General features: G+C 37.7%; 2 protein-coding genes across 2 annotated transcripts in view; one reads left to right on the forward strand and one right to left on the reverse strand.

The window, feature by feature from the left end:
* Positions 1-6305, reverse strand: part of qrsl1 (glutaminyl-tRNA amidotransferase subunit QRSL1) — a 15028-nt gene extending 8723 nt beyond the window's left edge. The window contains exons 1-9 of the mRNA XM_016442151.1: positions 6220-6305; positions 5759-5918; positions 5558-5656; positions 5363-5459; positions 4261-4422; positions 3657-3832; positions 3455-3567; positions 2547-2739; positions 2238-2355 (exon numbers count right to left, since the gene is read on the reverse strand). Of these exons, the coding sequence (XP_016297637.1) occupies positions 2238-2355; positions 2547-2739; positions 3455-3567; positions 3657-3832; positions 4261-4422; positions 5363-5459; positions 5558-5656; positions 5759-5918; positions 6220-6282 (1181 nt within the window). The 5' untranslated portion in view covers positions 6283-6305. The remainder of the gene's footprint in view (positions 1-2237; positions 2356-2546; positions 2740-3454; positions 3568-3656; positions 3833-4260; positions 4423-5362; positions 5460-5557; positions 5657-5758; positions 5919-6219) is intronic.
* A 91-nt stretch (positions 6306-6396) lies between these two features.
* Positions 6397-11537, forward strand: part of LOC107654868 (reticulon-4-interacting protein 1 homolog, mitochondrial-like) — an 8443-nt gene continuing 3302 nt past the window's right edge. Inside the window, exons 1-8 of the mRNA XM_016442156.1 lie at positions 6397-6777; positions 7323-7474; positions 7595-7663; positions 7821-7945; positions 8630-8678; positions 8817-8953; positions 9051-9234; positions 11007-11099. Coding sequence (XP_016297642.1) covers positions 6546-6777; positions 7323-7474; positions 7595-7663; positions 7821-7945; positions 8630-8678; positions 8817-8953; positions 9051-9234; positions 11007-11099 — 1041 coding nt within the window. The 5' untranslated portion in view covers positions 6397-6545. The remainder of the gene's footprint in view (positions 6778-7322; positions 7475-7594; positions 7664-7820; positions 7946-8629; positions 8679-8816; positions 8954-9050; positions 9235-11006; positions 11100-11537) is intronic.

Genomic DNA, 11537 nt, shown 5'->3' on the forward strand with positions numbered 1-11537 from the left:
AATAATCTGAAGCACTCGTAGAAAGCACATCCATATCAGAATGATGTGAAAAACAAGGGGAATCGAGAGACTCTTCCCCATTTCCCTGATTCTGAACATTCTCATCCTCCTGTGTCATCTTCACAGGTGTAGCAGATGTGACAGGCTTAAGCAAGTGAAGCAGGTGTTTCAGCTCTGCCATCTCTGAAGAAAGCACAGAAACCGTCTTAGAAAGTGAATTTTCCTCAACATGCGAATGTTCATCACTTTGTGATGTGGCCCTGTTCTTAGGCCCTGTCCACACGAACGCGGTTATTTTTAAAACCACAGCTTTCTCTACGCGGTTTGGCCATTCGTCCACACGCAAACGCGTCGTGTAGACGGCGAAACCGGAGTTTTTGGCTTGTGACGTCGGAGTATGTGCTGTTATCTCTGCCTACTGGAAACTTTTTCAGGCTTCTGATTGGCTAACATGGCTTTACGGTTGAGATTATATCGCCACCTGTTGGTTTTAAAACGGAAGAAGGAAAAACTCAGTTCATAAAAATACCCGTGTACGTGTGGACATGGCCTTATATGGGAGGGGAGCGCCGGCTGCCGCGGACACCTTGCGCTTCCGAGTTCGCGAAGGGGCTACATCCAACTGCTCGAGTTTCACCGTTGAATTAGCGTCTAACTCGGCAAGACGGAGCCGTCGTTCCGACATAGGTAAAAGGCTGCAGTGCAGACACGGGCCCGTGAGAGCCTCTCTCAGATGTTGGACACCCAAACATGACGGGCAGATGTCATGACCGTCGTCCGGGAGAAGATTATTAGGGCACAGCTTACAAGTCAGTGGAAAACCAGTGGCAATCGAGCTGTGAGCCATAGTTATAATAACATAATAACACCCTCGGATAGCACTGTTAAGTTTTAAGTTAAGCGGGATGATGGTAATAACGAAAAATAAAAATAATAACAAAAAATATATATATACGATTCCCTCGGGTGAACCGACAGGTAATGCCAACAAGTATCTCACGAAAAAAGGAAAATATATCTAAAATGGCCGACGGATTGAACCGAAGGGCACAGAGTATAACATAAATTCGAGGAAAAACACTCAGAATAGTTAATAGATAAGTCAACGGGAGACTGTTAACTTATTGTCGCGGAAAACACCAGCCACCGGATAGCACCGAGAGGCATAGAGTGTAACCGACGAAGCAATATAGACTCAAGTAGAAAGTCAAAAACTCACCAAATCAAAAACTCACTGCTAAATATACTCCAAATCCGTTGGAGTGGCGTAGATGCGCACTGACACAGCTTGTGAGGACGATATCTCGCTGCTCTAGTAAGCTGCACTTGACAGAGCGAATATATCACTCAACCTATCTCAACCAGGCGAGAAAGCAAAGATGGAGAGTGCTGAGCTACGGTGGCTTATAACCCCCCAGGGCTCAGCATACGTCACTACGTGACTTTGTTGGTATATTCTCTCGACCTATCTAGCTGGCGCTGCGATAATCCATAGTGTTTACACTGCCTCTGACGGTCAGTAGGAATGAAACAGAACTTATTGTAAAGTGTTATCATCAAATCTTACTGACCCCAAACTTTTGAACAGTTGTCTAACTGTAAAAGTTTTGTTGATAGAAGTGGTCAGAGCTTAGGGGTAAGCAAGCGTAAGTTACTTACAACTAGGGATGTGCCGATACGAGTATCGGTACCGAACGGTTCACGGGGCGAATTCCAAATGGAAGTGATCATCTCCACGGTGTCCATCAGCAGATTCGGTTAGGTGAAAGAACCGTTAGTAACAAATATATATTTTATATTTTAAAAAGTTTTATATATATTAGTTTTATATATTATATAGCATATTTTAAAAACTTTTTAAAATATAAAATGTATGTTTATTTGCAACAGTTATGCTAACAACAATAAAAAGACATTTATGACAGTAAAACATCTGCTTACGGACACCGTGCTGCATTGTCACGGGAACATGTCAGCTGAAGATAATGAGGAAATTACTTTGCCAAGTGCATTTCAAACGACTACATAATGGCACATACGTGCCCTGCTCACTCCAAAGTCCCCACTCCAAGGGGATAGGGATGATCACTTCCACTTGGAATTTGCCCCGTGAACCGTTCGGTACCTATACTCGTATCGGCACATCCCTACTTACAACACAATTTACCAAGTTTTGTACATCTTTAAAGTAAGATTGCGTGTGAGCAGACTACAAAGCCTATTTTTGAGGCTCTCACGATTTCAGTAGGAAGTAGTTTCCTGACAGAATTCTTCTGCGAACCACATTGTTGAAGCCTTCATGTCGTGTGGTGGTGTACATGGCATCTGTGGAGCTGTCGACTGTACTACAATGGCCTGAGGACAAAAAGGGACATTTTTAGAAACAGCACTTTTCAAAATTCAAATGGAGATGTTAAACTTTTATTTTGTAATTGTAGCTTTAAAATAACCCCGACATTTTAAATCCATCATGTTTGCATATATGTGCATCATGTGTTATGTGACATGTTTAAGACATGTTTTAGACATGTTTAAGCTTTATGTACCGTATTCAAGCCCATCAAAACGTGCCATGTTGGATGCAACCTCACAGCAACACAGGACGTGGTAACAGACAATAGAGTGCTGTGTGTGTGGCAGAGATACTTCCTGTACCCGCGCCCCTGCCTGCTCAAACATGGCTGCAACTCGACTCCACTGGGCCAGAGTGTCTGTAGACAGGCCCGGGGCGTGATATTCCTAAAATCATAGAAACTCTATTACAATATCATACAAACATAGGTTAATCTTACAATCTTATAATGAAATGTATGGGTCCTATTTCACCCAAAAATCTGAAAAAAGGAAGTCTATTTTAATGACATTATTATTTTTTGTCACATTATTGTGCCTCAAATTCTCCTTACTATAAAAATAAATAAAAAATAGTATACAGTAATGTCAATTTCATTACATAATTACAGTAATCCATGCAGCATGAATTAAATTGAGATATAATTATTACCATGATATAATATATATATATATATATATATATATATATTGCAATTTACTTATGTAATTTAGGCATTTTTTCACGTTATAGTAACAAGAATTATATGCTTTCACATTATAATATGCTACAAAGGCAAAATAAAATAGGCTTTAACTTTCTTCAAGCAAAATATTTTTAAACAATTATTTAAAAATAATCAATGTAATAAATATTAATATTTCTTAATTAAATAATAGCTATATTTAAGTCAAGATTTAATCTCAATAATTATTATATTTTTATATTGACATAAAATGGATGTTCACTTTCATTATCTAAACATACAATTTTGGACATATGGTAAGATAATTTGTCCAGCTTTAAAACAATGCTTGTTTGAATCATTGCGTTACCAGCCTACACCCTTCTACTGTTAGCCACACTGAGCAGTCCCAGTGGATGGTCTGAACGCAGCTTTACCTTTGGTATACCAACACATATGTCTCTAATGTCAAAGTGTTCAGGAAGGCTAGGTGGGGTGCTGGGTGCCTGGACAGTTGTTGAGTCTCTCTCATCTGGGCCCTGCAGAATCCCTGAAAAACAGAACCACCCGAAAACATAAAGTACAGATTTAAATCAGTGATCCTCAAATGTTAATCTCACACTCAAGCAGATGTCATACTCAAGACAGTGGCAGCATCATGGACACTCCTAGTCATGATTCCTGGCACATCCATTGAGTTGACCAGAGGGATGAGTCCGTGACGAGAGAGCAGGCCGTAAGTGGGTTTCAGAGCCACAACCCCACAGAGAGAACCAGGGTTTCGTGTAGAGCCTCCTGTATCAGATCCCAAGGCTCTAAAAGAAAAGCCGTGTAGAGCAGATCAGATATATGTAAACATATTATCTGAAGCCTCATGTAATAATGTTTTTTACATACATAACTCACGGTGTGCACGTGGACACCTATTAATCAAATGCAGAGCACTACATTGCTACGCAAATACATTTTGTTCAATTAGGCACCAGTAAAGGCTCACAAGGGCCAAAATTAGAAACGTGTTTCTGTATATCTACATCTGTTCTTAAAATAATGCTAAAAATACTGAATTATATGATATAATATTTCAGATATATACAGAACTATTCCTCTGCCTTCATCTTAGAGCACATGCTCAAATATATGAACTAAGCTTTATGAGCATGCTTGTATTGAAGCAAAAGTCCAGGCATATATTGACTATTAAATATAGCTTGCGTGATTTTATAGAGAGTTTAACACTCACAGGAAGCTGCTGAGAGATGCCACTGCTGCAGCACTACCTCCTGAACTTCCTCCTGCAATTGCCCAGTCAGAATCTGGATCTTCTGTGCTCTGCTCACGGTATAGGGTTGTGTAGCTCCATGGGTTACGAACTGGACCAAACACCCCATCTGTACTTCCAGCTCTTAAGAAAGATGTGCAGACATTAGCATAATCTATTGGTTTTTATAAATTATTTGCACTACAGATTAAACGTTCGGGGTTGGTACATTTTTTTAAATCTTTTTAAAGAAGTCTGTTATGCACACCAAGGCTGCATTTATTTGATCAAAAATACAGTAAAAACAGTAATACTGTGGAATATTATTACAATTTAAAATAAATAACCGTTTTCAAACTGAATATATTTTAAAATGTAATGCATTTCTGTGAATGAAAAGTTGAATTTTCAGCATGTGACATTGAAGCTTCAATGTCACATGATCTTTCCGAAATAATTCTACAGGTGCATCTCAATAAATTAGAATGTCATGGAAAAGTTCATTTATTTCAGTAATTCAACTCAAATTGTGAAACTCGTGTATTAAATAAATTCAATGCACACAGACTGAAGTAGTTTAAGTCTTTGCTTCTTTTAATTGTGATGATTTTGGCTCACATTTAACAAAAACCCACCAATTCACTATCTCAACAAATTAGAATACTTCATAAGACCAATAAAAAAACATTTTTTTAGACCAATAAAAAAACATTTTTAGTGAATTGTTGGCCTTCTGGAAAGTATGTTCATTTACTGTACATGTACTCAATACTTGGTAGGGGCTCCTTTTAATGAACTTTTCTACTAATTTATTGAGATGCACCTGTATATGCTGATTTGGTGCTCAATAAACATTTCCTACTGTTATCAATATTGAAAACAGTTGTTCTGTTTAATATTTTGTCAAAATTGTGATACATTTTTCAGGGGCCTTTGATGAATAGTGAAAGTTCAAAAGAACTGAAATATATATGTTTTAAACACTATAAATTCCTTTACAGCCACCTTTGATCATCCTTGCTGAATAAAAGTGTACTTCTTTTACTGGCCCTGAACCTTTAAAAAGTATGTGTGTGAGTCTTACCCCATTGCAAACTCATCTAAATTAGTTTTTCCAACAAGAACTGCTCCTTGATCCAACAGCTTCTGCACAACTGTAGCACTGAATGGAGGAACATAACCTACAAATGCAAAAAGACGAAATATGACGTTCACAAATCATCCCTGACACAGCAATGGTTTCTATGTTTCAGTCTTGTGTTAATGTACTTTAGCTGACCTTTAAGCATGTTTGAAGCACAGGTGGTCTCTATGTTCTCCGTGCAGAAGTTGTCTTTCACAGAGAAGGGAATGCCATCCAGAGGACCAAGAGGTTTACCTTACAAGAAAGTACATGGAGCACATGTATTTTATTCAGCCATTAAAGATATATACACTTTACGTGAGACAGACACACACACACACGCACACGCACACGCACCTGTGCAGATCCTGTTGTCTGCTTTCTGTGCTTGCTCCATAGCCGTCTCCCCTGTAATGGTGATAAATGCATTCAGGTAATGTGTTCTTTGTATTTGGTCGATGCACTTTTTGCAGAGCTCAGTGGCGGACACCCTCCCATCCCTCAGTGCCTGGGACACCTGTAGTAGGCAGATGACATTTGATTTTTTTAAACAGAGTGTTTTGTCATTTTAGTAGGTTGATATATAAAAAACCATGTGTCTAGATATTAAACAAACAAAAAAATCATTACAGCCTGCTAAAAAACAGCTTAAACCTTTAAGCTGGTCTTACTGTTCATCCAGGCTTATTGATTGAATTTAGAGGATGTTTTTAACATTATGTAACACGGTGCCAAGAAAAACAATGCGGTGAATCTTTAGTTTAATTTTTGGTTACGAGTAAGCTGTTAAGTTACTTCAAGTTAAGATAAGAACAGACCTCTCTAATGGACAGACCGAGCATCGCTGCCGCCGGACGAAACGCCGCACTGGAGGCTGACATGACACTTCCCGTTGACCTCGTTGACGTCCTGTCATCTCTGCTTTCTGATTGGTCAATCGAAGGGCTCTGCGGCATGTGATTGGTTTAGTCTGTCGTGTGAAAGTTCACGGGTTTGTTTTGACTTTGCAAGACACGAGATGGGTTTTCGCTGAACTTCGGTGTTATAAAGCAGTTATAAGTTTTATTTATAATCAATGACGGGTTTATGCCCCCGTGAGAGATTCTCAGGAGAAGAGCTTTGGATTGTTTTAGACTGATCAGTCATGCTTATGTGTAGAAGGTGGTTGGTGTGCTCGATGAGGGCTCATTATAGGAGCTTCAGTTTCTCAGCCTCCCTCAGGAATGTAATGCCCGCATGGGTCATCGACAGATATGGGAAAAACGAGGTGTTGAGGTTCACCAAGAACGCGGCGCTTCCGATCATCCAGTATCCCAATGAAGTGACCGTGAAGGTGCACGCTGCGGGTTTAAACCCCATCGACATCAGTATGAGGGGTATTTGACAGGCGTTCAGCCCACATCACTGATATCACTGTGTTTATATGTTTCATTTCTCTTGTGGCATTTTAAAAAAGAACGAATGTATGAATCTTACATGGTTAAAAAACTTTTCTATGACAGTGAGTGACATATGGCCATATTCCATAAAGAAAATGTATGAACTGTCATGCAATCATAATTTGCCTAGTCATTATGAACTGTCATTAATGAAGCTTATTTATATACTATTTCGATTTTTTATATATTTTTAAATTTCATTTAAATGTTATTTTTTTAAATAATTTTTGTTATATTTTATTTCTTTTTTTCATCTGTTGAACAATATACAATATAATCATATATTAACCAATCAGAACCAAGTTTTCTTGAAAGTCCTAAACTTCATCCTGAAGTGTTTTAGAAGACATGCGCATTTAATGCCATAAATGCTTAAAAAAGAGCATGTTTTTTTTTTTTTTTTAAATGTACAGTGAATATATTAAAACATTTATGGTAAGATTTTATAGTATACTTAAGTCTTTCTTTGATGTTTGTGGTAGGTGGTTATGGAGCAGCTACTATGGCCATGAAACGTGACCCACTGAACATGAAGCAGTCAGGCAGTGAGTTTCCTCTAATCCTGGGGCGAGATGTATCCGGAGAGATCATGGAATGTGGGCTAGATGTGAACTACTTTAAACCAGGAGATCAGGTGCCATATTCAGCTATTATTTCATATAATATTGTAACTGCATATATATATATAATGGACACTAATAACCCTAAACCATAAGACATCAGTTATTGAGGCCAGTGTCTGCTTGTTTTTCAGGTGTGGGCCGCTATCCCTCCGTGGAAGCAGGGCAGCCTGGCAGAGTTTGTAGTTCTCAGTGCTAATGAGGTAATATTCGGACTCATGTTTTGTAGGATAAACAGATAAAACATTTAACGCATGGATCATTCACATATATAGATTAAGAGCACAATACAGCTGTTGCCCTTAACGCCATTTCATTGCCTCTACGTCTAGAAGTTCATTGTTAATGTCTGTGATTCAGGTGTCGCATAAGCCCAAATCACTGAGGCATGTTGAAGCTGCATCCATCCCGTATGTGGCTGCAACAGCCTGGTCCGCCATCGTCAATACTGGTGGCCTGAACAAAGACAACTCTTCTAAGAAACGGCAAGTACTAATTTGCAAGTATTTCAGTGATTATACCACATTGTCTGTTGTTCCTGTTGAATCGAGTAGGTGCAGTTCAGGTGTTTAGTTCATCCAGTTTAAAGGGTCATATCGCATTGAATCAAGCTGGAAAAAAAATTCCTCCGCAGCATTGATTTGATACTATTATTCCTAACTCCTATATTTAATTTCACATTCTTAAATGTTTGAAATGCGATCAACTTAATCCTAAGTAACAGAGAAAGGGAGGTTTATGTCATTATAAGTGGAAAAAATAATAAAAATATATCTTATGGCCGCTTTAAACTAAAAATACTTGTTGTTCCTCTCTGCTTTTTATTTAGTCTTGTTCTATCTCTTGTTTTATCAACTGAATTAGCATGTACCAAAATTAGATTAGGCATCTCAAAATAATTACAAATAACATTAACTACCAGATTGAAGCATTTATTTTACAAATGTGCTACGTTATGTAGCAGATTCTTCTTATTTAAAGACAATCATACAATTTTATGCAGGAAGTTCCGCTTTGCTTGCTACATAGTGATCTCAGCAACACTTGAACAAAACAAGGATGATTTTAAATCAATCTTACTTTATTTTTAGTGGTTTGGATGAATCATCATATATAGATGTGGAGTTGATTAAGACTGGCTGTAATAGATCTATCCTTTCCTTATGCAGTGTTCTTGTCCTGGGAGGATCAGGAGGAGTGGGAACCTTAGCTATACAGGTGATGCATTTTCCATTTTGCAAATTACCTCTTGTATTTCATCTCCTCAATGAGTAATAAAACATAATCATCTGTGTGTAATACCTCTATATGTGACATTTTGATTCAGTTTTAATCTAGGTTTTTGCTTCCCTACAGATGGTAAAGGCCTGGGGCGTCCATGTGACTGTAACATGTTCCCAGAATGCCGAGCAGCTGGTGAGAGATCTGGGTGCTGATGATGTTGTGGACTACACTGCTGGACCGGTCGAAAACAAACTACAGACATTACAAAAGTTAGTGTTTGGGCAGTTTGACTTTTTTTTTGGAACTTGTGATTTACATTGAGTTTATTTCGTCCCCTTTCACTCTCTCTCTCTCTCTCTCTTTCAGGTTTGATTTGATTTTAGATAATATTGGGGGTGAAAGTGAGAAATGGGCACTAGATCTTCTGAAACCCTGGAATGGTGCTAAATATGTTACTCTAGTAACACCATTCCTGCATAACACAGACCTACTGGGCCTCGCAGATGGAATGATGCAGTCTGGAGTCACCATAGGATGCAAAGTGCTGAAGGTAGGGACTTCCCTTCTGTGTGCTGAGAAAATGAAAATTAGTTTCTTTTGCCTCAGAGACTGGAACTCCTCTTATATTTATGGTTCATCTGTTTATAACCACGACCTTACATAATGATGTATGTGTGGGTGAATTAGCAGCATGTATGAATCACTTAAGTGATTCTCTTAAAAATATCAGGAGGCTGCAGGAAAAAGAAACCAAAAATAACATAAAAGAAAATGAAGGAGTTCCTCCCATCCTCAACCAGTTTTTTCTTTACTGTTTGACTATCAGAAGCCAGACCCAAGAAGCGGTTGAAAATAGGGATGACACTGAGTTTATACAATATACCGTTCAAAAGTTTGGGGTTTGTATGATTTTTTAATGTTGCTAATGCTCAGCAAGGCTGCATGTATTTGATCAAAAGTAAAGTAAAAACAGTAATACTGTGAAATATTATTACAATTAATCATTTTCTATTTAAAAATATTTTAAAATGTCATTTATTCTTGTGATGGCAAAGCTGAAATTTCCGCAGCCATTACTCCAGTTGTTAGAGTTACATGAGCCTTCAGATACTATTGTAATTTGCTGATTTGGTGCTCAAGAAACATTTCTTATTAGTATCAATGTTGAAAACAGTTGTGCTGCTTAATATTTTTGTGGAAACCGTGATACAATTTTTTTTTTTTTTGATTTTTTGATGAAAGTTCAGAAGAACAGCATTGGTTTGAAGTAGAATTTTTCTTGTAACATTATACATGTCTTTATAGTTTCCTTTGATCAATTTAATGCATCCCTGCTGAATAAAATTATTCTTTAAAAAAAAAATAAATAAATAAAAAATTGTACTGATCCTAAACTTACTGACCCCTCTTTGTGCACTGCAGTGTAAAGATGAGTTTTTCTCATTTTTTGGTGGTTTGTCAGAACACTCTTCGTGGCAATTGTTGATGGTGCTGCTTAATATTTTTGTGGAAACCGTGATACATTTTTTTTTTTTTAAGATTTTTTGATGAAAGTTCAGAAGAACAGCATTGGTTTGAAGTAGAATTTTTCTTGTAACATTATACATGTCTTTATAGTTTCCTTTGATCAATTTAATGCATCCCTGCTGAATAAAATTATTCTTTAAACAAAATAAAAATAAATAAAAAATTGTACTGATCCTAAACTTACTGACCCCTCTTTGTGCACTGCAGTGTAAAGATGAGTTTTTCTCTTTTTTTGGTGGTTTGTCAGAACACTCTTCGTGGCAATTGTTGATGTTTTAGCAGGAAATCCACACTGGTTCCTTTTTTTCTGACATTAAATTGACACACAAATGCCTTCTATTCATAGTAGCTAGTACAGAACAAACATTTACATTTTGCACATGTATTTATGATGTAAATGCTTCTATTTTGTTAAATATTTAGCAAAATCCTGAAACTTTCCACATTTGAATTAGATTCTGAATTCCTTTCAGTTACTCTCATGGCACACAATTTCACATAAAGTCATGAGCAGTGATCTCACTGCAGCTGCTGATGACCCAGTCAAACACTTTCTTTTCACAGCCATGACCCACCCTTTTCACAGCTTTACACCACCCTGTCCTGTGGCATGGGGACAGAATAAGGGATTTAATGAGTGTATATACTGATCCAGAATGGACGAAGGTAGAATGGAAGAAAAGAAAAGAAGGGTCGGGAACCTTAACCTGATCGCCTGACACTGTTTCATTGTTTTGTCAAGCTGGAGATGTGGAGCTAGAAGTCTATTGAGTACTGACTCTCTCTCTTTCTCAGCACCTCAGGAAAGGAGTGCACTATCGCTGGGGTTTCTTTGCTCCAAGCGGCCCTACGCTGGACGAGATTAGCGAAATGGTTGATGCTGGAAAGGTACAGCAGCCTGTGTGTGTCTGACATGTCTCCTTCCTCTCTCTTCAATCAGTTCTCTTAACTGTCAGCTCATATACATGATTCTCAGTTTTGGTAGTTTGGGTTGTTCACACTGACAGTGATTTACATCAGTCGAAATTCAACTAAATAGATAAATCACATCTACTTTCCACAGGAAGAAAAATGATTCCTTATCAAAACAGAATGACATCTTATCTTTACCAGCAATACAAAATGTCTGTGAACACATTTTCACATTTACTTGTGGCTCTTTGTCTTGTGCTGTTTGTATGAACACAGAAATTAAACAGAAGTCATTATGAACTTGTGTTATGACAACGTGACTGCTTCATGATGGGAACAAGTGTGGAGTGTAGCTAACCTTATGATAAACATCAGATGTTGCAGATAGCAGATGTATGCACAAGAAAAACATTT

Source organism: Sinocyclocheilus anshuiensis, unplaced genomic scaffold (assembly GCF_001515605.1).
Source record: "Sinocyclocheilus anshuiensis isolate Anshui unplaced genomic scaffold, SAMN03320099.WGS_v1.1 scaffold335, whole genome shotgun sequence".
Taxonomy (NCBI): domain Eukaryota; kingdom Metazoa; phylum Chordata; class Actinopteri; order Cypriniformes; family Cyprinidae; genus Sinocyclocheilus; species Sinocyclocheilus anshuiensis.